The following is a 26,979-nucleotide window of genomic DNA, read 5'->3' as shown; positions in this document are numbered from 1 at the left end:
AGAAGTCCAGGTAAAGATATGTCGAGAGTTCTTTTTCTATTAAACCAACCTCCTTGATTAAACTTATCATTTTGTACGTCGAAAACAACCATTTCTGTGTGCATTTCAAGGGGGACATACTGAAAGGTTTTTAATCTAAACAACACTTCACTTCTGCTTGGTGCGTTTCAGCTCCACCCTGTCCTCCCCTGTGCTGAAAGGGAATGGTATAGCCCAGTGGCATACCGATCATGCCTTTTGCGTCCGGACGTCCTCGAGGTCCATAGCTAACGTACTCTTTGCATGCCCTTTGCCGACTGATGCTTACAGGGTTTGTTTATCGTCATCTACAAGCTAATCAACAACCATTGTAACGCGGTAATGTGAGTTATACAAAAAGGCATGTTTTACACATTCCTTCTCCTGACTGCTCTGGGATCGAGTCTTGTCCTTGGGTTCTCGTACACAACAAGTAAGTCTCTGATATTTTGACTGGGTGCTCCCCTCCCCATGCCCAACAATCGCAGCCATTTCGCCATTCTATAAATACACTGCCTTGTATAAAATGTTATCTGTGGTTACTCATCTATGGCGTATTTTTCAATGCTACTACTTGCAGCCAGACGGTGTTTAATTTGATTTAGTTTAACATGAATGTAGGTTATGATGTACAGCTTAAAAGAATAATTTGTTTTGATTGGAACCATGTGAAGTGCAAATCTATGTGGAAACTGACACGGGATGCAGTTTTACATGAGAATAGATATTTTCTTATTAGCCATTCTGAATGGACGTGGTCAGAATCTTATTTGTTTCGCTTTCACAGCTGATTGAATGACTTGTATCTGATGCATCCATATTTTATCATGGGGGGGGGGGGGGTATTATTCCGTCCACTATCTTCTATTGCACCATTACTAAAGCAGAATAATTTGATTATGACACAAACAAGAACGTTGTTCAAGGAACCCCATTTACCACGATGTGGTGTAATCATAACAATTAAGTTTTGATTTACTATAAAAGTTTTGCTTTACAAGTTCAAGTTACGTGTACGTTCCCTATAACGTTTTTTTTCTTACTCTCCAGGAGAGGAGGGGTTCCGGCTGTATTTTGACGTGTTTTTAGGCATTTTTTTCGGGCTTTCTACTTTGTCATTTTTTTGTCTCAGTTTGAAGAGACAAAAAATGACAAATTAAGTAGAAAGTCCGAAAAAAACCCGCATAACAACACGTTAAAAAAACGCCGGAACCCCTCCTCTGCTTGGAGAGTAGTTTTTCTCGGTTGATGACCACATGAATCATCATTCTTCACTCTAGTTTACATGAAAGAGAACTGTGGTGGCACGGCATCGCTAGGCAGTTCAGGGTACATCGAGTGGGAGCGGAATGACAGATATTATGATCACAGAGCCGACTGTTCCGTCATTCTGAAGACAGGCATTACTAGTGAACGGATAGCACTGCAGGTGAGAACCGAAAGTTTGTGTCACAAGCACCGATCCTATTTGTGTTTCTTTGCTTATTTCTCTCTTGCTCCTTGACTAGAGCAACTAATATTGAGACTAAACATGTATCTCTGATATGTTTTTTGCCCTGCTTTTGGTACAATATCATTGAGCTGTGGCCATAGTAACCAAGCTGCCTCCACCAGGCCTTCCAACTGGGGGTATGGATCGTTGAATTCGGCGAAAGGGGAACAATTGGTCAGGAGAGTCAGAAACATTCCTGCAAATGAAAACCTAGTAGCCAAACTCTCCTAGCAAATATTCCCCCTAAACCTAGCGTAGTTAGTCTGGTAGAGACTTGACATGAATAACATATATTTTCTTTTTAAAATATGCCCAAACCGTGTTGAAATGACTTGGACGTTACGACTAGTAACATGATGTTATGATACTTCACTTAAAGTTAACACCAGTCGATGTGAACAATATACGTTACTAACTTTAAAACAAAACGTATCTACCTTTTTCCCCTTTCTATTCTGTAGTTCATCGATATTGATATAGAAGAAAACGGCCAGAGTTACTGCTATGACTACCTCTACTTGTACGAGGGCGCTGTGTCCAGTTTCGACCGCACCGCCCACACCAAGGCCATCTGCAACTCTCAACGGATTGTGGACTACACGTCCTCTACATCTGCGGTCACTCTACGCCTTGTGACTGACAGTTCGACCAGAGGGTCCTTCAAGATTCTTTACACCACTTACATGGATGCTGTCGGCTCAGGTACATTCGGTTTTTATGTAACCGTGTTAATGCATATTGTTTTCCACCCATCATTCATAACCGTGTGAATGCATATAGTTTTCGATAGATCCGGCTAAAGTCCGTGTGCCATCCTCTTTAGTTTATCGGGGTCCCAATACTCCCTCCCTTATAAAACAGGGAGCGAGGATGGGAGCCCCGGTGTCGCGCCAAATTTCTGCTGCGACAGATTTTTTCTCCGTGAGTTAGTGGGCGTGCGTTGGGGTTATGGTACGGGCTAGGGTTAGGGTTAACCTCCACAGCGCGAGCCTCCTCTCAAAAGTCGCTTGAAAATTGCCACGTCCTATGGGTATGACGCACTTTTCTCCCCTCGGGTATAATGGAAACCCCAAGCATTGTCGCATGCCCGTAGCCAGGGGGGGGGGGGTTCGGGGGGTTCGGACGAACCCCCCCATTGGCTTGAAGGTCCACTTTCACAGGCTTGAAGGTCCATTCTTTAATGTTCAAGATTTTTTTCAAGGTGGACTTATTTGTATCACCAGCAATGCCACTGAGGCTAGGATCCTAGAAAAAACTTTGTCTCTGATTTTTCCTCTGAAATTCTCTCGAAAACACAGGAAATGCCCTTTCAGAAGGTTCGATTCTTAGAAATTGAAACGCTCAAGGGTCCTCTTTTTAACGTCCAAGGGTTTTTTTTCAAGGTGGATCTATTTGTATCACAAACGGAGCCGAAATCCTAGAAAAACTGCTAACTTTGTCTCTGATTTCTTCCTTTGAAAACCTCTCAAAAACACAGGAAATACCATATCAGAAGGTTAAAATTTTAAAATTTCCCGGGGGGGCATACCCCCGGACCCCCCTAGGAAGATGACCCCCCTCGTCTCGTGCCAACGGCGCTCGCTGGTCCCTTAAAAATTAAAAAGAACCCCCCCTTCAAAATCCTGGCTACAGGCATGTTGTCGAGGCAAACATTTGTTGCACCTAGTAGGCTAAAACTCAACGTCGGTAGATTCCTCCATATTATGTCTGAAGAGATTCAGTAGCTTAGTAAAACTCTGCCTGTTTTGCCACAATCGTCCCTTCCTAGGCTGCTACGGTGGTAGATTCCTGTGCTCCAACTACCGCTGTATCCATTCTGAGTTGAAATGTGACCGCATGGACAACTGTGGGGACGCCAGTGACGAGCCTGATGACTGTCGCACAGGTACGTGTATCCGTCAGGGTAGAGATTGTGATCTGGCAGAGAACTCTACCGGTAGGGATCCCGATCGAAGTCTCTGTCCGACAGAGGTAGAGATTGCAATCTGGCGATTAGGGTAGAGATCGCGATCTGGCAGAGATCTCTACCGACAGAGATCCCCATCGGAGTCCCTCCAGACAGAGGTAGAGATCGCAATCTGGTCAACAGGGTAGAGATCGCGACCTGGCAGAGATCTCTACCGGCAGAGATCCTATTCGAAGTCTCAGGTGGGCGAAGTCGACATGCAGAGGTAGAGATCGCAATCTGGCCAACAGGGTAGAGGTCGTGATCTGGCAGAGATCTCTACCGGTAGAGATCCCATTCGAAGTCTCTGTCAACAGAGGTAGAGATCGCAATCTGGCCAACAGGGTAGAGGTCGTGATCTGGCAGAGATCTCTACCGGTAGAGATCCTGATCGGAGTCTCTGTTGGCAGAGACTTCTACTTACAAGGATGTGTGTGGGTGGTCTTGCACGTTTTGAATTGAGTAACGACTTTAAATGATAGAAAGTCTGATGTAGACTAAACATTGAAAGTCACGTAGTCTTCACGTAGGTCATGTCGTCATGGTACTCGTTGTACTTATTCTACCATCGGTGATACACATATGGCGGTTTCATATAATATGCTTCCATGTATCTATTTGCAAAGCCATGCAAGAATTTGGTAATAAACTTTATGATCAATCAACACTTCTTCTTGTCGATTTAGTAAAAAAAAAATGTATACGGAGTAACCAAATTAATCCTTTCGCCGCCCTTCTTTGAATAAGATAACAGAAAACCTCTGATGACCCTGTTTGTCAGAATCCCCCAAAAACGTTTGAACTATGTTTCAGGCTACCCTCTCTCTCGCTGTGCGAACGAGGCTTACGTAGACAGCAGCCGTATGTGCGACGGTGAAGCGGACTGTTCGGACGGAAGCGACGAGTGGACGAACTCCTGGGCGATGTGTCCAGCTCGTGAGTGAAGAACAACCCATATATTACCAATTTACCACACAAGAACATTCAAAATACTCATAGCAGTATCCTGGCGTATCCGAATATATCTGGTGTGGACCGGAAACCGCTATGTATTGAGAGATACGCCTGATGACTCCTGTGCCAGATACTTGAATAATGTATCTTTGGAATGCACATCTGAAAAGAAGTAAATGTCAAGCAACAACCGATTCGTTCGTATCTTAGTATGAATATATCTTATGCGATATGTTCGAATGTATCTTATGAATGAGGCCTCAGTTGTACACTGTTTCATATTACTTAAATCAATATGTCAGTCAATATATTGAATATGAATACGATATATAAGTTGTATTATATTAATTGTATACTACTACATGTAGTACATGATCATAATGTGAGAACTTCATTGCGCGACCATTGTAGCAGGTACAAAGTATATGGCCTCAGTTGTATACTACATGTATGAACACGATATGACTTCGAACATATCATATGAATATGGCCATAGTTCGACATACCGGACCGATAGCGACTTTATGAAATGCACGTAAAATATATGTGGCATACGCACAGGAGGCACAAGAGGCATATGAGTTATAGACAGGATATGCTAAAAGTGACTTTCAGTTTTTATCTATCAACACGTTTTCCCTTGGTTTTATCAAAATCTCAATTAGTGAAACACCCTATTTCTCCAGGAATGCATGAATTCAAGTATGATAATACAAATATAGTAACTAAAACAGAAGCCTTGAATAAGATAAACCAAAAAATTATTTTAACCGCCACGACGACTTTACCTGCTTTTCAGAGGAGATGCGCGGTAGTTGCGCCTCACTAGTGACGCTTCAGCCGGGCACGTCTGGCTACATCGTGTACAGCCGACACGTGCCGTACAGCCGAGGGACGGACTGTACCGTACAGTACAACACACAGAGCGGATACGTCATACGTCTGGAGAGCTGGGACGTCAGCGGGATGGACTACAGCTGCCACGGCACTCTATTCGTTAGTTGAAGATTATATTTTAGCGGAAGATAATGTAAAAAATGGGGTATAATCAAGAGACAGCTTTTCCCTCCTTTTGAATACCTTCGCCAAGGGGTCCCCAGAAAGTACGAAATGGAACGAAATGGAACGAAATAAAACATATGTAACATTGTGAAATGAAATACCAGTAGATAGCAAAATATAAGGGACGTTGTCAATACGTCAGTCATAAAGGTTAAAATCATTTGGCGAAGGTATGAGGTCGTGGAACTCTAGTTGTTTGTGCCGTATATTTTTGTATTCGTATATTCTGCCCCGATTTCACCATGTTCACCCCTTTTGAATATTCCCACTTTTATGAAATACATGACCTATGATTGGAATCAAAGGCCTGTCATTGAGGACGTTAGAAGTTAGCCTCCTTGGCAGGCTCTACAAGTCTCTCGGGCCCCAAGAAACCGATGACAATAGTAACCGAGTGCAACAGAACTGATATGCCATCGGAATAAAAGCCCCGGAGCCTGCTAATGCTATGGTCACATTTCCAAATCGAGGCTTGGCCGGGCATTTGTCGGTATAACGAAAAGTATGATACAAAGAACAACGAAACACACAAAAAGTGAGAAAAAAAAAACATGGACATAATTTGTGGATATCTCTTGACACAAATCTTGTTTCTTGTTCCCGCATACAGTCCGGTTGGGCCCCGGTTTGGAAATGTTTCCATAGCATAATGCTATGGTCACAATTGGAAAAGGGTCAGTTTGCGGGCTGCTTTCTTTGCACTTTCGAACGTTACCCCTACGTGGCTCTGTGGAACTCCCTGCGGCTAGCTACCGGGCGCCGGTTATTTTTGGGAGTTAAAATCAACCCCGGAGCCTGTGACAAATAAACGTCGCCAGTGGCTTCGGGACCCGGTCGGCGCTACATTCTCTACGGGCACCTTTGCATGGCCGTAGCATGAAAGGAGGCTAGCTAGGTGCCAGGTCAAGGAGGTATTAATGTACCACTTTTTGCCCTCCAGCTCTGCGACGGCATCACGGGTAGCTGTGACTCGTGGGAGAACGACTTCAGTCTGTGCCACACTTCAACAGACGACGCCTCATACGTCACTTCCGGAGAGGAGCTCACGGTGCGATTGGCATCGGACTGGTCCACATCTGGAAACTTCAAGATATTTTACAAAATCGAGCAGGGAGGTGAGCCAGAGGTCTTGGTGTTTTGTTCAATCCAACGGCCCCGTTATTATTATAGGTTATCGTTTAGGGAGGTGAGCCAGAGGTCTTGGCGTTTTGCTCAATCCAACGGCCCCGTTATTATTATAGGTTATCGTTTAGAGAGCTTAAATCAATGGGACTATACAATGTGACAGGCTCTTGATGAGAAAATTGTTTGGGTCAAAACTACCTGACTCTGCTCTGCTCTGCTCTGCCCTGCCCTGCCCTGCCCTGCCCTGCCCTGCCCTGCCCTGCCCTGCCCTGCCCTGCCCTGCCCTACCCTACTCTACTCTACTCTACTCTACTACATGCATAACTGATCTTTATCTATTTCTATAGGTACCAGTGGGAGCAGCACCGTGGTGACCGTTGTAGTGGTGATTCTAGTAGTTATCTTAGTGATCGCTGTTTCGGTGTACTGTTGCGGTAAAAAGAGCCGGAGTGAGCAGAGCGGTAATACAGTGGAGGATGAAGCTGTCCAGTGGCCGGGGGAAACCCCAAGAGACAACATTCACCTGCATCCCACGACTATCGTCCACACTGACCGACCGCGTTCACTGGGAACACCGACGATCGAGCGCGTCCCGCCACAACCGAGTCCCCGCCAATACTCGTATCCATCCGCGCCTCCGCAGTCAAGTGACAGCATAGTACCTCCCTCGGTAAGGGTAGAACCCCCTACCCCTTCAATCTCGACAGGAGAGCCCCCGACCCCACCCCCCTCGTATGACCAGGCACTGTGGATGCCAACAGAACCACCGACTTCATCACGACAATCGTGATAAACAGTTTTGTTGTGTTGTTATATCAACAATGACCTCATTACAAATTAACACTTTATCATATCGCTGAAATCACTGGCAAAATGTCCTGAAACACACTGACCTCATCAGTTTTTGCTCCACGTTACGTTGTACCTTTGAAAATTTGATTTGTTGCTCTGGAGCTTATGCTTTTAAACTTTTATATAGACTTATGATGACACGAGCATGTTTTATGGACTATCTGTTCCAAGTTTGTGATTTCTTATGGGATAGAGGAAGCATTAAGCCAGTTCAAGGGCGACCTATATTTGAAAGAATGTTTTATTAGTATATAGATGTGTTGTTATGATGGCCCATATGTTTTAGTGTCCTGCCCTGTCATTTTTTAACGAACAATCGTATCGCCCTCTGTGCGATGTAATAAAAGTGTGATGTGTTAGGAAGTTCTTGTGTCATGTGATATAATGTGCAAGATCTTATAATCACTGCTGTTAAAAATCGACGCCCTTTCGTCTTCCTCCCCGAATAACGCACTACATAACCCGAATACCGCGAATACGTGGAACGTTTCACTTGGCTGAACTGTACTCCTGCAGTTTGCATCAGTCTCGCCAAGCGTCCCCATGAGTCTACCGATCAGCATTACGGGGTCAAAGGGAAACGTCAAAGGGCCGTCCACCCGACCAACGTCTACGTACGATTACGTCGTACTTTTGATGTACTTGTCGTGTTCACAGTCGTCCTTGTACTTAAAAACGTCTACATAGGTTCGTCAGACGTGTAATTTGAAGAGATCAGGGGGTAAGATTCCAGAAGAATTGTGGAGACGGAAACGCCCGTCATCTGTCAACGTGCAGAACAGCAGAAGACTGTGAGACCAAAAATGTTTTTGACGTTGGCGATTCTGGTGGCACTCTGCGACAGTGTTCTCAGCGACGGATACAGAGGTCTTGCCGCTATGTTTACAGGTAACGTTTCAACGTCTTAAACTGTGCTTCATTCTAACTAAACCTTGGGATAAATGTATTGCCCCTCCCCAGGCCCCAACTGATGTGTTTACATTATGCTATTTTTGTACGGACGGCATGTTCCAGCTGTAATACGTCCCTGGAATGTAAGAATCACAGAGACATTTCCTTGGTGAATGATAAAACATCCATCTACTAGGAAAGACACGAAGTTGTCTTCATAAAGGTCTTTAATAGATTATCTGCAGTTGTGTTCCTGGGATATGTCTTGGAAACTGACAGCAGGGTCATTGACCTCAAACGGATCGAGTCACCAGTTTGGCTGCACAAGCGTTTAACAGGGCCATGCCCTAAACTGCCTCTGTATTTTGAATTCTGCTGCATGGCAACTTGAAATGTATGTTAAAAAATACAAGAACACGTATTTTATGGTAAAAATCATATCAATCGCATGTCCTTATGTCAAGGGGGTCGCATTCCCAAATAGGTGTTACAGACTCGCTTATAGATCATAGATATGTTGTTCATTCATATATAAACTCTTAGCCAGGCATCCAGTCTATCTATGTTAGGTCGGGCTATTTTCAGCCAAGCTATAAAGGTTTGTTGTTCGGGGCAAACGGAGCTCTCTGCCGCCTTGGTAATCGTTTGCACACGGTGGTTGTTTTACGCAGTAGGAGCATAATTGCCAACGACATCTAATTACGCGTAAAACTAGTACCGGGTGCCAAAGAATACCCCGGCGGCTGAAAGCCCCTTCTGTTCCGAATAGAGCCCAAACAAACCACGGTAGACTGGATGCCAGGTTAATAAACTCTTTCCCTATGCTACAGAGGAGATGTACGACAAATGTTGGACGGAGGTATACTTGTCAGCCGACAGGACGGGCTATATCACGTACCACCGGAACGGCCAGTATCCGCCCTACACAGAATGCGCCGTCAACTACTACACAGACTCGGGCTACGTCATCAGTTTGGAGGCTTTCAACTTGACCGCCATGCCCAATGACTGTTCCGATTACATATTTGTACGTCATGTAACATTGATGCTTTGATAGCTTGAATGATATTACTATTACTACTGTATTAGCAAATCTTTTCTTTTGATGTAGTATACTATGCGTATATGTACCGTTATATGGCGGTCTGTTCAGAAACTTTAAAACTGAAATTCGTATCTCTATAATGTTATATCTCGGGGTTCTGTGCAAATGGGATTTGTTCATAATAAGATAATTCATATCGCAGTGTGAATCTAATAAATAGATGTTCTGCATTTTCGCCAGAAACAATTACTCAAGGAACTGGACAAATTTTTAAAACAGTCAGACGTTTCAGGTCGTTTCAGACAACGTGTACTTCGCTACAAGGTCAGTTTTATGCAGTTCATGTGTTTTCCGCTAGGCGTGCAATGAGAAGGATTTCCTGTGCGACACAGACAGCAGTTCGGTGCACTACTGCTGGAGAGGAGTTCACTACAGCCATGACGTGTCCTGGGGACAGAGCATCACCATCCGCCTGTTCTCAGACCACTCCACGCAGGGGGTCTACAGCATCGAGTACAGGGTGGAAGAAGGTTGGTTTGCTCTAAAAAAAGTAAAAACTGTAACTTAAAGTGTGTATGGAGGGATTGTTTCCGGTCTGTTTGTTGGTTTGTCTTGGTGTGTGTTCAAGTTTGTTCCCACTGGCCTGGGTCCAAGTTTATTCCCGGTCTGAGTTACAACCGGGCAGTGCTAGCCTCTACCAGGTTACCAGGCCCCCCGGATGGCTGAAAAAATAGTAGAATATAGAGCGAATAGTATGCTAAGGGAGTCGGCTACAGAGAGAGGGTACGGTCCACTATACCATCCAGGAGTGAACTATAGCGGACTAACTTCTTTGGCATGTTATCCGTCTATTTGGCCGATTTCCGAAGGCTGTTAGGTAGTGAACGTTGGCACATGCCCCTAAGTCAGAAACCCGAATATGTCAAGTTCAAGAGTGCGGATCATGTAATATGTAAAATGGACTTGGTCGTGTTACATTACCTTACGATAGGAACGGAATATGGACTACGAGTATGGATTATGGCTCTGTAAATTTTGTATGTATCGGTGTATATGTATTTTAGACTTATGTTTTGTACTGATTGTATTGTGTTATCCAGGGCCCCACTGCAAAGCAGTGTAGTGCACTGAGTTGGGCCGCCCTGGCTAAATAAAACAGAAACAAACAAGTACATTATGTCAATAGATTTTCAACAACTCACGGAGGTATGAGGTTTCCGATTTCTTGTTTAATTTCGTAAGGATATGGGTGAAAGGAAACACATATTAAACGACGAATTTTGATTATATTTCTCTTTGCCGTTTCAGCCAAAACCGACGGCGACACCATCGTCTATATTGTTGTGGGCGTGATCGCGGCAGTGTGCGTTCTTGTCGGCATTATTTGTAAGTGCTGTAGAAACGACGATGATGACGATATCCCGGCTATGAATATCCCTCCAGCTACTACAAGAAGTCCAAATGCTTCAACGCTTAGGAACGCTCGCCAGTATGTACCAGAATCTGAAAGAAACTCTACGGAATTTATTAGTCCTCCGGGTCTTGTTTACATCCCGCCAGCAGGGTATCCCTCCGCACCTGCGCAAGGGAACCTTCAGTGGTATGACCTTCAGCAACCAATCAGGGCGCCTCTTACACCGCCGGTTGGACTTGGACGGGAACCGCCGCCTCCTCCGTACGACGAAGCACTACAGATGCCTAGGAAACAACCTACAACGTCATAGTACGCGAATACAACATTGAGGACGGACATTTTGCTACCTACTATTTTTCTTCTTACACTAGGGCAGATAAAAAGGCCCACTTCTGGCACAAAATAAAGTTGTTTATAAGTTAGTTTCGCAGAACAGGCAAGAAAGCAAGGATAAATATCTCGAAAAATGTTTGAGCAAGCACGGGACAATGCTGGATTTTTTAACGTTTTTTCGTTTTTTTTTGTTTGTACTAGTCTTCACGTGTACGTCAAGAGACTTTGAATTACTGTCGCGTTGTAGTTCAGCGTACATTAACTAGCTGTACTTAATTCACACAGAGGGACACGCAGACAATCGCCTAAAAACCGGACATGTTAGGGATTTTTTGATAAGATAATAAATTCATTTGTATTTGTTAAGAGAATACTATGTATGTGTTTAATGGTAATTTCCATTGTGGTTATTATTTTATCATTGAATGCCATAAACATACGCATCGAATGTCGAAATGGACCACAAGAACACATGGCGGCGTGTGGGTAGATACAAATATAGATTAAACACAAATCATTTCATTTTCTGAGAAAAACTGTACGTGTTGTAGAATTAACAGTGACTGATGAATTGATTATATCAACAGAGAGTTCCTAACAAGCTGACGATAAGAAAAAGAAAATTCAGGCGATTTGGGCACCGCACATTTCAAAGTGGTCCTTTCTTCATTATTATAGCCTTTGAATATGGACAGAAGCCGAACATGTGTCAATCTTCAATACAAACCGATCTAACGTCCGACAGGTTGTATGACTTCCATTGTCCCCAGGAAAGGGGGTTGACCATTTCTTATCCGAGTGAGGGTGCAGCTCGCTGTAACCGACGCATTTGCTATCAAATTTTCCAACGGAAACTGTATAATCACGTGAAGAAAGTGAGACGTAAGTCTTCTGTACGTACAGTGCCGAAAATTGGCGTATTCATACACCTGTATTGAAGCACAGCTATTTACTACGTCCCATGTACGATCGGACCCTACTGAGTACAGGACAGTAGGGAAGATTAGTTGTCACGCAAGTGGAGTGACGTACTGAGCGGCCGCTCCCTGTGTGGCTGTAGTTTCTACCTACCTTCTACTTTTTCTCCACTAAAAGGTTTGGTAGGCATTAGGACTGATATCTACGGTACACAAACAGGAGCCATGGCTGGCGTGTGGGCGGCGTTTGTTCTGCTGACTATCATCCAGTGGACACGCGCGCAAGGTGAGTAGTCGCCATGTTTGTTCAGACAACTCGTGTCAACAAATCTTGTTGCCATGGTTATTTAGAAGTAGCTCCGGTTTTTGTTGCGGTTTCCTAGTTCATGTTGGAAGAATTTGTGTCCTTTAGCTACGTGACAAGAATATTTATGTGTAGTGTGCCACCTGTTAGAATGCACTTGTTAGAATCGTCAGTTTAGTTGAGTTGTCTACAAGTCTTGTTGTAGGATTTATTTGTATTGAATAGATAGTCCTTCAACACAATAGCACATTGCAATTGTGTCAGAGCACAGATATTAGACTTGTCATCGCTGGCGAGAGGAAGAGCTAACATAGTATACGAACAAATCTAATTTTGTCTTCCTTGATTTGCAAATGGTAGCCCATATATATAAGAAATTGCAAAGCTCTCCTACCGAATATGGGTGTACTACTGACTACGTCATATCGAGCCATAGTAACCATCGTCTCTGTCAAGAGAATCAGGACATCGTCTAATTTTCAATATCGACATTATTCCAGTCAATTATCAGGTGGTCTGACATGAAAATTACGTACTCGGACACATTGATGTAAATAACACCAGTTTAGCTGCAATATATTCGTGGCGGTTTTGATAGCTTGCCATGGTACATTTGAATCATTTCATTTGACAAACTCAGCCCCTATGTGATTAGCCTGCATTCTGGACTGTTACTTCGTAATGGAACATAATTCTTACTGACGGATTCGGGTCAGTAGTCTTTGTAATCTCCGTTCAGGCCATTGCTCTAACGGCCATGTAGCATATGTACAACAACACTACAACTGTCAGTACATGCCAATGTACAACAGTTACATGTATGTTGCTTTATACTTGCAGAACTTTGTAATTGCAGGACTATTGAACGGTATTTGGTGTTTCTGACTTAAAGACGTTTAGAGCAATGCACTGGCTAGAGGGACAAGGCTTGAGGTTGGCTAGCAACCCGGTAAACAAGCACACAACTATCTAATCGAATTTTTTTCCATGCGATACTACAAATTATCTTCTCCCGCACAAGAAGAATGGTTTTCTTGTCAAATCAGAAAGTATTAATGTGTAAAAAGGGGTATTTAGGTGTTCAGGATAGCGTTTGTTTCAGACTTTCTGATCTTTGAAATTGGTTTTACTTGTCGTGGTTTAACTGCATTGTTGGAGTTAATCAGGCTGCAGTGTTTCACCAGTGAAGCATGGTTCTGCGTGGCTTACTCGGGTGGCTTATTTAAATCCTCCTCTTAACATGAAAAAACACACAGTTGTAGTTGTCTTCAGTGTTGTGTACAAAGTGTGCATTAAAAGTTAGAATAATACTTTGTAACAGTGAATAGTAATTTTTGTCAAAATATTTTCTTTGCCATGTTGGACTCATACGTAACCAAGAACTACGTTCGTTTTATAGAGGCACAACTTAAATCGCCAACCCTTATAAACACAGTCCTTTTTAAGTAAATTGTGTCAAAGTAGGAAGAGGCTGTGGTGATACAGCGTTAGGAAACGTTCATGTCCTACATAATTATCATCTTATATTCTGGTAGATATCATTCACGCTGTATGCTACGTCTTTAAATATATAACATCTATCACCAGGGTATATATTTCCGACACCCCGAAAAGATACGTCGAAACAGATTTCCAACCAAACGTCCCCCCAGCATAATGGACTCCTGTATACCTAAACATATCTGTGCATATCTGGGGGGTGCTGCTCTAAAGATCTCTCAAAACCACTGTTTCTCAAAATGGCGGATTTATGTAACCCTGCGGATTAATGTTAATGGAGGTAACATTTAACGTCGAAAATATCTCTGAAAGCATGCCCGTACATTAGTACATATTAGACCAAAATTCTCCCACACCATAAGGTGTATAGGGCGTAGCCCATCTCCGTTTCGTAGCCCTGGGCCACACTGTGGTGCAATCACTGCAGCAGGGGGCTAGGCCACTGGCAGTGGAGTGTGTTTAACTTCCATACTGTTTCAGAAGTATGTAACATTTTCATAAAGTCTTTGGTATGACTCGATGCGCCTCTTATCCAGACATGTTCTACCCGGGCACGAACTCGGGCCTTCTGGCTCTTTATAATTTGAACCAAATGTGGTAAGTGACAAAATCGTAGACCACTACACCACAGGGACACCCCCCAAACGTACAAACCGTCCTTTAAAACTGCAACATGTCAATTCTTTTCCACTTCAGCGCCTGCGGGGTACGAGGGTTGTTTTCAGGACAACATTTTCGTCCGGGCCTTTCCGCACGAGGAGAAGTGGGACGGACAGCTGACTAACGCTCGGTGTGTGAACCACTGCAGGAACAAGGGATACGCCTACGCAGGTAGATGTGTGTTTTACAGTGAAAGTGTGTGTGTGTGTGTGTGTGTGTGTGTGCGTGTGTGTGTGTATGTATGTATGTATGTGTATTGTTTGTGTGTGTGTGTGTCGATGTGTGTATACGTGTACGTGTGCGTGTGTATGTATGTATGAATGAATGTGTGTGTGTGTGTGTCGGTGCGTGTTTGCGGTGTACGTGGGTGCGCACGAGTGTGTGTGCGTGGCTTCTCTCTCTCTCTCTCTCTCTCTCTCTCTCTCTCTCTGTGGGTGGTTTGTCTGTCTGTGTGTGTGTGTGGTTTGTCTCTCTGTGTGCGTGGCTTGTCTGTGTGTGTGCGTGGCTTGTCTGTGTGTGTACGTGGGCGCGCACGTGTGTGTGCGTGGCTTGTCCTGACGTGTGTGTTTGTATAAGTCACTGTCCAGTTGATTCAATCAAAGAAAACAATTTCTTTTTCCCTCACCAGGAAGCCAGTTTGCTTGGCAGTGTTTCTGCGGAACAGAACAGAATTTCCAGAGCCTTCCGCTTGCCCTGATCGACTCGTCCTGCAACTCCGACTGTTCCGGGAACAATGCCGAGAAGTGTGGCGGGAGTCTGAAGCTGTCCGTGTACGCAGTAGTGGGTACGTACCTTGTCATCGTAGAAAGTTTTATTGCAAGTTTATACCCGAGGGCTGATTGCAGATACATGGTAGAAATATAGGGGAAAACATTCATGTGACAATAGACTAGTGTTGGCCATATCTAGACAAGCTGGCTTTGACGTCTTTCCTGGAGGCAGTGCGTGGAAGAGGAAAAGCGCCACTTTTTCTAAAATTTGTAGGTTCTGTGATTTTGTGATGACTTCTTTGAATAGTTCGGTTCTTTCGTTGTGGTTAATTGAACAATTAAATCATTCACTATTAAACTGACATCTTTTGTCTTTATTTGACACATGAATGGCCGAAATGTCAATAAATTGCATAAAGTAAACTGTAGTTTAAACATAGATGAAAAACTATCACAGTGCTCCAAATAGCTCCTTTACCTGTGCATATACTTGGAAGCGGAAAATCCACATTCACAACTGTTAAGAATATTTTCAAAACGAGTCCACAATACTACTAGTAGGACTATGAAACGGACACCACCCTCAAGGCGTCGCCAAAAGGCTTGACAACTGACCTTCCTCCTACAATGTGTACAGCTCTTCAGAACGAAGCCAGGTTAGTTGGCGGCAGCAATAACAGAGAGGGGCGTGTTGAAGTCCGGGCAGCCAACACCAAGGACTGGGGGACGGTCTGTGACAGCGGCTTCGACATGGACGACGCCATGGCCGCCTGCAAAATGCTTGGACACGGAGACGCCGAGGACGTGCGCACCTCTTCTTCATTCGGACAAGGTAAGTAGCGTTATAAAAATAGTGCACAGAATACAGTTTCGTTTGAAGTTACATCTACATACTACTAGGAATGGATAGGCTCATATCATTCTCATGTTGATTAATGACACAATGCATACTATTACTCATCGGTATTTGAACGAGTCATTGAAGTGATTTTAGTTTCTGTCGACTTTGATTTTGTTTTAGTTTTTTAATAAGTATGCCAGCACCCCCCTGGATACTTACAATAGTCATGTTTTAGTGCAAAACAGCGACTCATTGCGCAATTTATCATGAATACAAATATTTAAGTTTAAGTGGGCAATTCACTAGTCTGTGATCTGTATTTGTATAGACACGAAACTGTCTTTATTACGATACTGTCTAGACTCCGATGCAGACTCAACCCTGCTGTTTTCTTTTTCATGCTATTGTTTTTATACTATTATATATTTTTTTCTTATTGTTGGCCGGCCGGCAATAAGAAAAAAATAATAGTATAAAAACAATAGCTTGAAAAAGAGAAAAAAATATAATTGTACAAAAACAATAACTTGAAAAAGAGAAAAAAAAAAATAGTATAAAAACAATAACTTGAAAAAGAAAACAGCCGGGTTGAGTCTGCATCGGAGGCTAATACTGTCAGTGTTTGACTGATTTCACAATGCGCTATGTTGGCCGTTACATAATCACAGGCTCAGGTACTATCAAGATGGCCAACCTGGGGTGTGGTGGGGAAGAGAGCAGCCTGTTCGACTGCAGCTACGATGGCCCGGGAAGTCATAGCTGTAGTCATGGTGACGACGTTGGTATCGTCTGCGAGGAAAGTAAGTAAAGTATATACAGCATATCTATACAGTTGTAGCCGCGGTAACGGGTGATCTGTTTTACAAAATCGACAAAAAAGACAAAATAGCATGACATAACTGATTACCTTACAGATAATATGTTAGATAAAGTATGTACTGGTGTAGGATGCAAACTGTTTTGATCAAAGAATTGTAGTTATGGCATGAAAAATGAAATCTATCAATTCAACACGTACGCATTTTTAACGGAAACTCTTACCTTTTAAAAGATCATTGCCTTTTGACAACGTTACATGAAGCTACAATGACCTTCATCGTATACCAGGGCTCTAGCCAGCCTGAAATTTTATCCCGTAAGCCCAAATTTTCGGTATAAACCTAACATGTCGAGCGCCGAAGGCGCGAGGCGTCGCGCCGTAGGCGCGACAATTTTAGGGGGGTCCGGGGGTATTCCCCCCCGGGAAAATTTGAAATGTAGACCCTCTGAAACGCTATCTCCAGCATTTTGAGGGGAAAGTTTTGCTGGTAGATAAAGCTTTAATAATGCCATCTCTTTTGGTGAAAAATTACTTGGGCCTTCGTTGTATACAATCGGCAAATAAATTAAATTTAGCACCACAAAACTTTCTTATAATATATTTGACAATTATACACGTGAATTTTGTCGGCAGAAATAAAACATTTTCAACACCGGTCCCGTTTGCGCCCTGTACTAAATATAGTAGGAAATGAGACACCCTACTTTGGACAGAACGCCCTAAAGACGTTCAATATTTTCCTTCCATGTTTTCCATGGTCGATTTCTCCGGTAACTTCCACTTGATTTGATCAAAATTCGTCGATTCAAGCCTTCAAATATCAAATTCCGATAAAACCTCGCGGATTCGCGCTAAAGCTAACATCTCGTGAACCGCGAGACTTGTATGTCATTGGTCCATTTTCCGTGACGCGGCGTGAACGAACGCTGTTATTGGCTACGTAGACAACATCTGATTCTGAGGTCTCAAACTCTCAACACCAGTTTTCGCGGGAAGAAAGTGTGCGTGTAACTCGGCGTAAACTTTAACAATATTTCCACAAAATACGGTAACTGGCTGGTAACTACCGGAGTATTTTTTGTGTGGCTATAACTGGCGGTGAACCGGGGAAAACAGCAGAAAAAAACGCCAGCCCGATGCGACCGGCCAGTGGGGCACTGGTAGTGGGGAGGGGGGCGTACGAGGCTGATTTTCTCTCGGCCCACGAACCACTGGCAATTGCAACCTCCGCGCCTTCGCTTCAAACTTCCGCTTCTTTTCTGGAGGTCTTTGCAAAAGTTCAAGCCCTGTCTATATCTTTCCTCCCGATTTTTGTCCGTCAAGGTTTACGGATTGGTTTTAATTTTTTTCCGTAACCAGCAGCAAAGTCCCGTAAATTTACGGCAAAACTGGCGCTGGCTAGAGCCCTGTCGTATACTCTTACCTTTTTGAACATCATTGCCTTCTGATAACGTTACATGAAGCTACAGTTATCAAATTACACTATCATTTACAGTTACAAAAGTAGATACGACACTGCCTTCAGGTTTGCTTTGTCCCAGGCACCATTGGTGTGCGCAAAGATAGATTGATCAAATGTTCCAATTGTTTTCTAGAGCCAGCATCGCCCGGCCTTGGACTCGGAGCAATCATTGGGATCGTGGTCGGTGTGATCATCCTCCTCACCGTGCCGTTCATCATCCTCTGCTGCGTGGTCTGTAACAGCAAGCCGTCCAGAGTCACGACCACGGGTGTGTCTACAGGCGGTCCCACCGTGGTCCACACCAACATGATGTATCCTACCAGCGGAATCGTTGTGGGTGGGGCGTACCCCATGCAGATTCAACAGTCCGCCCTTTACCAACAACCCATGCAGCCTCAACAGCCTTACCAGCAACCCATGCAGCCTCAACAGCCACCAGCGTACCAGCAACCCACCCAACAGCCTCCAGGTTACCCGCAACCTAACCAGTCCATGCAACCTCAACAGCAACCCAGCCAGATCCCGCCTCCTCCAGCCTACGAAGAACCTGCCAAACCATCCGAAGGCCAGCTCTACTCTCAGTAGTTGAAGTCCACGCACAACATGACCATCTCTCCTCTGCATTTTGAATCATTTCTGTAGAGATGATGACATCTGACAATGAAATGCTAGCTATGATATTAGTTACGATATTCTGTTAGAACTGATATTGGAGAAAACAACACTTTTAAGAATTTGGTGTTTTTACAACTATGTCAACATGCTTTAAGTTGTCCACAGGCAGTTATGTATTATCTTACCCCATTCTTGGACCTGGGGAAAAGTTCGCCCTGTAGACTATCAGCATCTGTTATATATATACTTGTCTTAGTTGATTCCATGGTCAGAATTTCCGAATCGATATCTGGCACAAGCATGATTATGGTTGCCATATGACTTTACCAGCAAAAGGTTTGTAACTAAGATATTCTCTTGGGCCATTCCATGTGCAAATGTGCAATCAACCAACAGACAGTAACCTTGAACATTTTGTTACGACGTTGTTTTCATCGTTGCCCATGCAGTGAGAGACCACTAAGAACTTAAGTATGACTAGGATTCTTTCTTTTCTGTGTGCATTGTGTTGATACTGTAGTTTAGTTGGTGGAGAACTGTTTATATTGTAAATTTTTCTAATTATATTCTGATTGGCGAAGCAGCTAGCATATAGATTTAGATATGTATAGACTTTATACTGTTTATTTGGCTAAGCAGCTAGTGTCAATATATGGATGTTTTCATCTGGTAGCAGTTACTCCAAATTTAGATATTTTCACCACCTGATTTCTGTTCCCCCTTTTAGATTCGCTGAGTCGAGTTCGTGCATCTAAGGCCAGAAGAATGTGCAAAAGCATTAACGTGTATCAATTTAGACATAGGATTTTTATGGGTCACGATATCGTATTTCATGCTACTACTAGAAATTTAAGTGACCATAATTCTGTCGGTGTTTTGTGTGTAAATGTTAAACTACTGGCTAACAAAATAGCTTTTGTGACATATACTTTCACTTATTTACATCGAAATGATTTAAAGTTTTGCACACTTTAAATTCTTATATGTAACAATGGCCATATTATTCGTTTGCAATGGCATTCGGCAATATTGTACGTGTTTATGTGTGTTTGAATATCATTCTGATAATCTTGGATATTTCGTCAGTGGATCAAATAAAAGGGGGGTTATATTTTCACCTGTGTTGGTTTGTCATTTTTGTAGGCATTGTGCTTTCGGCATTTCATTTTATGAGAACAAATTGCCATGGTGGAGATGGGCTTCAATAATCTCTACTGAAAGCCCAGAGAAACTCACTTAGAGCTCGGCAAAAGGAAAACATTGCCCAGTGGTCTCCGAGTTGTACCACCACCACTTGCCTTCGCAGACTTCTAGGAGCGCTGGCGTTTTTTTGGGGGGGGGGGGGGCTTATTTACAATTTTCAACATGGGCGAGAGGGGGTTGGCGAAATTCCCACTGTCAGCATTAGAGAATATTAGCCCATGTTAAAAATCGCGAATCAGCGCTCCCCAAAAAAGGTAAACGCCGACGCTCTAAGAAGTCTGCGAAGAAGGCTACACCCCAACCCCCCTCACCCCAGTGGTACCGTCCTCATTATAGGAACCATCCAGGTGAACAATGAACGCCATATGACCACATTGTCTTCTTAGAGAATCCTTGTAGTCGCAACTTTCACATTTTTCATCTGTTAGCTCTGTCTGACTATCATATATACGTTAGATGTCTTTAAAGATTACAGTCAGACATTCGTGACGAAAAAAGGACGTTAATGAAGTTCTCGCGTGCGCACGAGTCTACGCCCTTCGTTACCTGAAATGACCTTGATATATGATCCGGTTCCTCGATCGTCCGATAGGTTGTACCACCGCGGGATGGCTTCTTTCATCCCCGTAACTGAGGGGTCGACCATTTCTTACTCAAATGGGATGCGATGCTTTACCAGCGACGGTGTTTCGATCAAATCTATGTAACCTGTAATGGTACAATTACAAAATGTACATACAAGAGATATGTTGTGAGTTTCCCAGTGCTGAATACTTGTGTATTAGTAAATTTGTAAAGAAACACGGTTATCGTTTCAAGTTGTGAACGGTCAGACCCCAATGAACACAGGACATTTGAGAAGACCAGTCGTCAGGTGACTTGAGGTCTCGAACTTACCATAGATCCTCCTTGCAAACAAGCAGTTCTAGCTTTTACTTCTTCTTTCTTACTTACTAACGTGAGGTTCGGTAAGCATCGGATTTTAGTATCATCGTGCCACAAGACATGACCATGTTTGGCGTGTGGGCGGCGACTCTTTTGCTGACAGTTTTCCGGGGGACAGGTGCGCAAGGTGAGTAGCCGCCATCTTTGTTCGGACGAATTATGTCAACATACTTTGTCTCGGTTGTTTGTGTTTTAACTAGGGCAAGTGAAAGTATTTCGTCCTCTAAATCATTCTTGAGTGATTTTTGAACCTGTGTTTGGTACCTACACGACAGAAAGTCTTATAGGTAGCGTGCTACATGTTCGAATATGACTTGTTTATGCTTCTTACTGTGCCATGTATACGTTTGTGCATAAATACAATAGCGGTGTACATGGTGGCACCGGGGATCTGTAGCATATTTCCTACCTTATGCATGGCCGAGGGAAATGTATACAAGTAATGTAAGTCTCAATGTACGGATCCCTGTATCTTTTACGTCATCTTTGGACGTGCCATTGTCTGATACGTCGTATGAAATTATGCTAACCATCGTCTATTTTAACCTTATCTGGCTCAAGCGCTGTAAAAAAAAATCAGGACACAGTGAAACTTGCTCTATGTGGTCTTTCCTAAAAAGGAAACTGGGGAAATAAATAGTTTGGTGACTTGAGGAGCTCATTTTCCGAGTATTTGTGTTTCTATGATATTTTCATCCTCAGATCCACCCTCTTTGTAATGATCATTCCGTTTAAACTGTAATGTATACCCACGAACACAGGTTCTGTCCATTCTGCTACCCCTGAACGATCCATGATAAAGTGGCAATCTTCTTCAATCAGAGTTGGATATTCTGTTCAAATTATGTCCAAATTCTGTCCAGATGAGATTGAAGATGGTCACTCCTTCACCATGGATTGTTCATAATATATATGAATTGTAAACGTAACGCTCACAACTGTCCACACATGTTTTTTCCACTTGCTCAGAAGAATTTGATACACTCCATCATTTTTTGCCGTGTACTTATCTATCGGTCTTCAAATACCTTAGAATCATTAGTTCAAACGAAACGTTAACCTCAACATATCGATTTATTCATGTAACGTTACTTGTACGCATCTTGGTTAATTTGTATCCACTTGTTTGCTGTATGTCTGGTTGTAGACCCGGTAAAAATTGATGTACGTTTTTGGGTCAATGAAAATTTTCATGTATTGAATTTAAATAAATATACATGTATTCAACCAACGTCAACATCGTCTATCAAAGAATTCGTTTACATTAGCCCGAACGTGTAAAACGTCCCTTTTGTTTGTTAATACTCACCCACATCGTACGGTACATGACAAGCCAAAAATACTTACTCAAGCAACTGAATGATATTTTGAAACAGTCAGACGTTTCAGACAGCATCCGCTGTCTTTCGTCAGTGACTAAGGATAGGACTGGAAAACCAGGTTTTATACCAAAAACCCTGAATAGATATGTTAATGCGGTTAAGCCAATTTAGGACGTCTTGACGTAGTCTTCACAAGGAGATTAATTCAAGACAAGGTTGTAAGCTAATGTTTCAATTAGCTACTGTTGTTTTGTACAGTAACTAAATGTTGTTCGTCCGGGGGTGCTGGGTAGTGCATTATCCCAAGTGCCTGAAAGTTCAACGCGTAGACCCCCTTTCCTGTTGAGGGTGAGATTGTACATCCTCTCATATATTGCTTTTCTGACGATTCTTTCCTACCCCAGAGCCTGCAGGGTACGAAGGTTGTTATGTCGACCAGGCAGACCGAAACTTCCAGAACGAAAAGTGGGACGGACAACTGACCAACGATCGGTGTGTGTCCCACTGTAGGGACACCGGATACCCCTATGCAGGTAACGTTAGCCGTTGTGAAACGCACACGTAGACAAAGTATACGACACAAACACATACACGTAATACATCAAGGACAAGGCAGATGTTTGGGGTTTGTGTATCTCATTTTGAATGGTAAGGTGGTCTTGTGGTTAGATCTGTACAAAAATGTGTGTACCGAACAAACCTAGGTGTGTTACGACTAAATGCGGTTTCCTGGTTATGACAAAAAACAAACAAACAAATAAACACACATTAAAAAAATAAAGGAAAACGTTTAGTGTATGTTTTGGACACCCCCACCCCCGAAAAAAAAGAATGTTTAGTTCATTTGCTATTGGAGATTGACTTCGAGTCATACTTTAACTTCAATGAATCGTTTTGTTTTTCCACCAGCGACCGAATTCACATTCCAGTGTTTCTGTGGGACTGAAGCCGAGTACAACAACCTGCCTGCTGTCGTGGCCGACTCGGATTGTAGTACAGATTGTACTGGCAACAGTGGGGAGAAGTGTGGAGGGGCATGGAGGATGTCCGTGTACGCAGTAGTAGGTGCGTATTACGGCCCTGTCACACTTGTGCGTATATTCAAGTGCGTATGAGTTGCGCAGTAACATTTTGTTGGTTAAGGTAAATTTTGCGTGGTGGATGTTGCTATACGTTGACCCACCGTTGAGCAGTCTAGTTATCAAATTCCCAAAAAAGTATTTCTTCGGCTGCAAACTTAACCTTAACCAACAAAAAATGTCAAAACGCAACTCATGCGGAGTTGTACATTCGCACAGGGGGCTTTAGAACGTTACGGCCCTGTCACACTTATGCGTATATTCAAGTGCGTATGAGTTGCGCATGAACATTTTTTTTGGTTTCTATAAAGTTTGCAGGGAAGAAGTTGTTTTCTACGTTGACCCACCGTTGTGCAGCCTAGTTATCGAACCAAAAAATGACTTCTTCGGCTGCAAACTTAACCTAAACCAAAACATGTCACTACGCAACTCATGCGGACTTGTATATACGCACAAGTGTGACAGGGGTTTTAGACGTTAGCACTTCCACCATGGAGGTTGTGTTTTTGCCTGTGCTTATTTTTTGCTGGTTATCTTGTTGGTTTGATTTTCAGGACAACATGAAACGTTAACAGTTTTCGTGGGTAGGTGTCTGCCTAAGGGCCCGTTCGCACTTGTGCGTATATTCAAGTCCGTTTGAGTATTTACTTTTTTTTGTAAAAAAATGTCAATACGCAACTCATACGGACTTGAGTATACCCACAAGTGTGAATATACGCCCTAAGGTGTAAGTGATTGTATGTTTCCGAAATTATAACACTTCTTAGCCATTTTTCAATGGAAGATATCCCTGTAGCAGCTGCCATGTCAAATTGCAGTGACAAGATTTTCAAAGCGAGATTTTAAGTGAATAAAGTAGCCTCTAGATCGTTTATTCGTTAACCTACACCTAGCTCTGATGATGATTCAGGGAGAAGAAGACATAAAAGTCGAATGCCAAGAGACAATGTATGCGTAGATCTGACATCTTGTTAGAATTCCTTTGAACATAAATCTTACTACCTCCCCCTTCTTGCAACGCATGCAGCGCTGAAAAACGAGATCCGGTTGGTCGGCGGAGACAGAGACGAGGAAGGGCGTGTGGAGGTTCGTACATACAACACCAAAGACTGGGGAACCGTCTGTAGCGACGGGTTTGACATGGACGACGCCAGAGTGGCCTGCAACATGCTGGGCCTGGGCGATCCTGAGTACATCCGTGACACCAGCTACTTCGGACAAGGTAACTGCTGATGTCCAAGCAGATGTATAACGTTATATGCAATATCGTAACGCTTCTAAACGATCGTAACGTTTCTCGTGGAGCACCGGACCTTCCTACTAAGCCCTCCGCTGAACAAGGCGCTTGAGAGACTTTGCCTCTCATGCGTGTATGTTGTACGTTTTGTGTGTTTTGTTGTATTTGCAAAGCATACTTTAACATCATGTGTGGCGCAACGGCAGAGCGTTCGGCTCAGAACCAAGAGGTTCCGAGTTCGAATCCTGTCATGTCACCGATCTTGTGCACTTTACACGACTTTCCACACTCCACCCAGGTGTAAATGGGTACCTGACTTCGGTTGGGGAAGGTCGTATTGAGGTAACCTGGTGGCGCCGAATGGCAGCCGCCCAGTCATAGGTCATACAAATACAATGTAGGTTTTTCGATGATCTCCATCTGTCATTTGTATTCCTAGATAAGATGTCCCAAAAGATGGATAGGCTCCTTGATGTAATATTTCCTCATGCAGGATTTTGATGAATGTTACACTACAGGTATAGGAGATATCAAGATGGCCAACCTGGGGTGTGGTGGGCACGAGAGCAGCCTGTTTGACTGCAGCTACGAAACCCAGGGTACTCACAGCTGTAGTCATGGCGACGACGTCGGTCTCGTCTGCGAAGGAGGTAAGATGCGTTGACTCACTCTCCTGCGCAGAGCTTCACCTGCAGTCTATACAACATACCGCGAGGAGGCTTTAATTTGCTAAACTGGTCTTCTAGACCAGCTGTCAGCCAATCAGACTCGCCTAAATATTGTCTTTGGGTACGGCCGATTCTCTGATTGACTGATAGATTGTGAGAGGCCACGCCCACAAAAGTGGAAGCCTCAGCCCGGTTTCGCAGATAGAGCCTCCCCACTTACCAAACTTAGATTTTAACAGCCTTTCATACTTCATTTTAAGCAACATTGATGTGCCATAGCTCTTTTCCAAAACACATTAGATGTCAACACAGTCTCAGATGTTGTTATTGTGTCTTTGACAGTCCTGAGTGTTGGAGCCATCATTGGGATTGTCATCGGCGTGTTGGCCGCCATCATCATCGCGGTGACCATCGCCTGTGTCTGTTGTCAGAAGAACAAGACTCCTGGACATGTGGTCACTGCGCCTGCGCCGGTAGGGGGCGCCCCTGTGATGGTCCACACCTCCAACGCCATGATGTACCCTCAGGCCGGCAACACTACCTACATGCAGCAGGGTGTGGCGTTCCCCATGCAGCCTGTGCAGACCGTGGCTTACGGACAACCCGCCCAGCCCGCTGCACAGTTCCCGCCCCCTCCCACCTACGACCAGGCGGCGAAGCCAGCCATTGGTCAGCCCTACCCCCAGTAGACTATACCTTGGGGATAGCCTTGTATGTTCCTACGACGTATAGACATATATTCCGACACACCTATGCTAGGGTTAGGGTAAGGGTATTCTTCTATAGCATAGCTGAATCCGCGTCGTAGAAACTCCCTATCATATTCCCGACTCGAATTCACGAAGGATGTACAATGTATACATGGGTTCGGCTCTGCTATAAGGAGAATGGCTAAGGGGAGTAGGAACATACTAGGGTTGTTGCCCTAAGCCGAAGCCACGTAAATCAATGTACTGTATAGCATGCTGTTTCTGCAGTGAAGTGTTGCTGATAAGTGAACATGAAAGTTGCGGAATGTGAAAGTTACAGTGCTACTTATTGTATATTCAAAGAGTTGACAACTTACATTGTACAGTTTTAAAAGTCTAAAAAAGTATCTACTCAGATATCATGTTTATAATGGCATTGCGCCTTATGTTTGTATGTGTCTAAATAGATTGCATGTGAGCCGGGTGCTTTCTCAACTCAAATTCTCCACATTGTCACTTCTATATGTTTTAAGATTGGATAAGGAGGGTATATATGATATATTATGTTGATGTACATGTAATACAAGTTGAGTTTGGATTTTCAACTTTTTCGACTTATTTGTGAGAGTCATGACCTCATGCCTCCATACAGTCTATGTTAAGGGCATGTGACTTTGTCAATAATTATTTTGTGTGCACGTGACCATATTGTAAATACTAACAAAACAGGTTGTCGTACATCGATTTTGACTTATTTGTGTGGTAATACTTTAACTTTTCTACACTGCGTATCTATATGGTTGGCCGTTGATATTGCCATCTAATAAAAGACGTTTGATATGTTGTAAAGAATGTGGACTTTGTTTGCTTCGAACT

At 43.4% G+C, this 26,979-nt stretch overlaps 5 protein-coding genes across 5 annotated transcripts; all 5 read left to right on the top strand.

Moving 5' to 3' along the window:
• The first annotated feature begins 254 nt into the window (after positions 1–254).
• LOC136442962 (uncharacterized) lies at positions 255–7,386 on the top strand. The gene is made up of 8 exons (XM_066440005.1): positions 255–451; positions 1,299–1,447; positions 1,972–2,212; positions 3,279–3,395; positions 4,269–4,391; positions 5,209–5,405; positions 6,412–6,586; positions 6,944–7,386. The coding sequence occupies exons 1-8, from the start codon at positions 382–384 to the stop codon at positions 7,384–7,386; spliced, it is 1,515 nt and encodes a 504-aa protein (XP_066296102.1). The 5' UTR covers positions 255–381.
• Positions 7,387–7,958: 572 nt separating this feature from the next.
• LOC136443467 (uncharacterized) lies at positions 7,959–11,502 on the top strand. The gene is made up of 4 exons (XM_066440713.1): positions 7,959–8,336; positions 9,170–9,366; positions 9,743–9,914; positions 10,693–11,502. The coding sequence occupies exons 1-4, from the start codon at positions 8,252–8,254 to the stop codon at positions 11,106–11,108; spliced, it is 870 nt and encodes a 289-aa protein (XP_066296810.1). The 5' UTR covers positions 7,959–8,251; the 3' UTR covers positions 11,109–11,502.
• Positions 11,503–12,024: 522 nt separating this feature from the next.
• LOC136442961 (sialate:O-sulfotransferase 2-like) lies at positions 12,025–16,062 on the top strand. The gene is made up of 4 exons (XM_066440004.1): positions 12,025–12,334; positions 14,549–14,683; positions 15,141–15,296; positions 15,860–16,062. Exons 1-4 carry the CDS (start codon positions 12,274–12,276, stop codon positions 16,060–16,062), a joined length of 555 nt encoding a protein of 184 aa, XP_066296101.1. The 5' UTR covers positions 12,025–12,273.
• A 659-nt stretch (positions 16,063–16,721) lies between these two features.
• Positions 16,722–19,425, top strand: LOC136443471 (protein shisa-5-like). Its single transcript, XM_066440718.1, has 2 exons — positions 16,722–16,863; positions 18,479–19,425. The coding sequence occupies exons 1-2, from the start codon at positions 16,749–16,751 to the stop codon at positions 18,928–18,930; spliced, it is 567 nt and encodes a 188-aa protein (XP_066296815.1). The 5' UTR covers positions 16,722–16,748; the 3' UTR covers positions 18,931–19,425.
• Positions 19,426–21,102: 1,677 nt separating this feature from the next.
• On the top strand, positions 21,103–26,955 carry LOC136443460 (uncharacterized). Its single transcript, XM_066440706.1, has 6 exons — positions 21,103–21,235; positions 22,835–22,963; positions 23,340–23,495; positions 24,537–24,731; positions 25,265–25,396; positions 25,757–26,955. The coding sequence occupies exons 1-6, from the start codon at positions 21,169–21,171 to the stop codon at positions 26,101–26,103; spliced, it is 1,026 nt and encodes a 341-aa protein (XP_066296803.1). The 5' UTR covers positions 21,103–21,168; the 3' UTR covers positions 26,104–26,955.
• The last annotated feature ends 24 nt before the right edge of the window (positions 26,956–26,979 follow it).

This window comes from Branchiostoma lanceolatum, chromosome 10 (assembly GCF_035083965.1).
Source record: "Branchiostoma lanceolatum isolate klBraLanc5 chromosome 10, klBraLanc5.hap2, whole genome shotgun sequence".
NCBI lineage: Eukaryota > Metazoa > Chordata > Leptocardii > Amphioxiformes > Branchiostomatidae > Branchiostoma > Branchiostoma lanceolatum.
This window is presented reverse-complemented; position numbering and strand designations above follow the sequence as displayed.

Coding starts and splice junctions, on each gene's coding strand:
- LOC136443460 (XM_066440706.1), top strand. CDS start 21,169: ATGACCATGTTTGGCGTGTGGGCGGCGACTCTTTTGCTGACAGTTTTC. Junction 22,964..23,339: donor CACCGGATACCCCTATGCAG/GTAACGTTAGCC, acceptor TTTTTCCACCAG/CGACCGAATTCACATTCCAG. Junction 25,397..25,756: donor CGGTCTCGTCTGCGAAGGAG/GTAAGATGCGTT, acceptor TGTCTTTGACAG/TCCTGAGTGTTGGAGCCATC.
- LOC136442961 (XM_066440004.1), top strand. CDS start 12,274: ATGGCTGGCGTGTGGGCGGCGTTTGTTCTGCTGACTATCATCCAGTGG. Junction 12,335..14,548: donor CCAGTGGACACGCGCGCAAG/GTGAGTAGTCGC, acceptor TTTCCACTTCAG/CGCCTGCGGGGTACGAGGGT. Junction 15,297..15,859: donor GTCCGTGTACGCAGTAGTGG/GTACGTACCTTG, acceptor CAATGTGTACAG/CTCTTCAGAACGAAGCCAGG.
- LOC136443467 (XM_066440713.1), top strand. CDS start 8,252: ATGTTTTTGACGTTGGCGATTCTGGTGGCACTCTGCGACAGTGTTCTC. Junction 9,367..9,742: donor ACTGTTCCGATTACATATTT/GTACGTCATGTA, acceptor GTTTTCCGCTAG/GCGTGCAATGAGAAGGATTT. Junction 9,915..10,692: donor CGAGTACAGGGTGGAAGAAG/GTTGGTTTGCTC, acceptor TTGCCGTTTCAG/CCAAAACCGACGGCGACACC.
- LOC136443471 (XM_066440718.1), top strand. CDS start 16,749: ATGGCCAACCTGGGGTGTGGTGGGGAAGAGAGCAGCCTGTTCGACTGC. Junction 16,864..18,478: donor TGGTATCGTCTGCGAGGAAA/GTAAGTAAAGTA, acceptor ATTGTTTTCTAG/AGCCAGCATCGCCCGGCCTT.
- LOC136442962 (XM_066440005.1), top strand. CDS start 382: ATGTTTTACACATTCCTTCTCCTGACTGCTCTGGGATCGAGTCTTGTC. Junction 452..1,298: donor TGGGTTCTCGTACACAACAA/GTAAGTCTCTGA, acceptor TCTTCACTCTAG/TTTACATGAAAGAGAACTGT. Junction 2,213..3,278: donor CATGGATGCTGTCGGCTCAG/GTACATTCGGTT, acceptor GTCCCTTCCTAG/GCTGCTACGGTGGTAGATTC.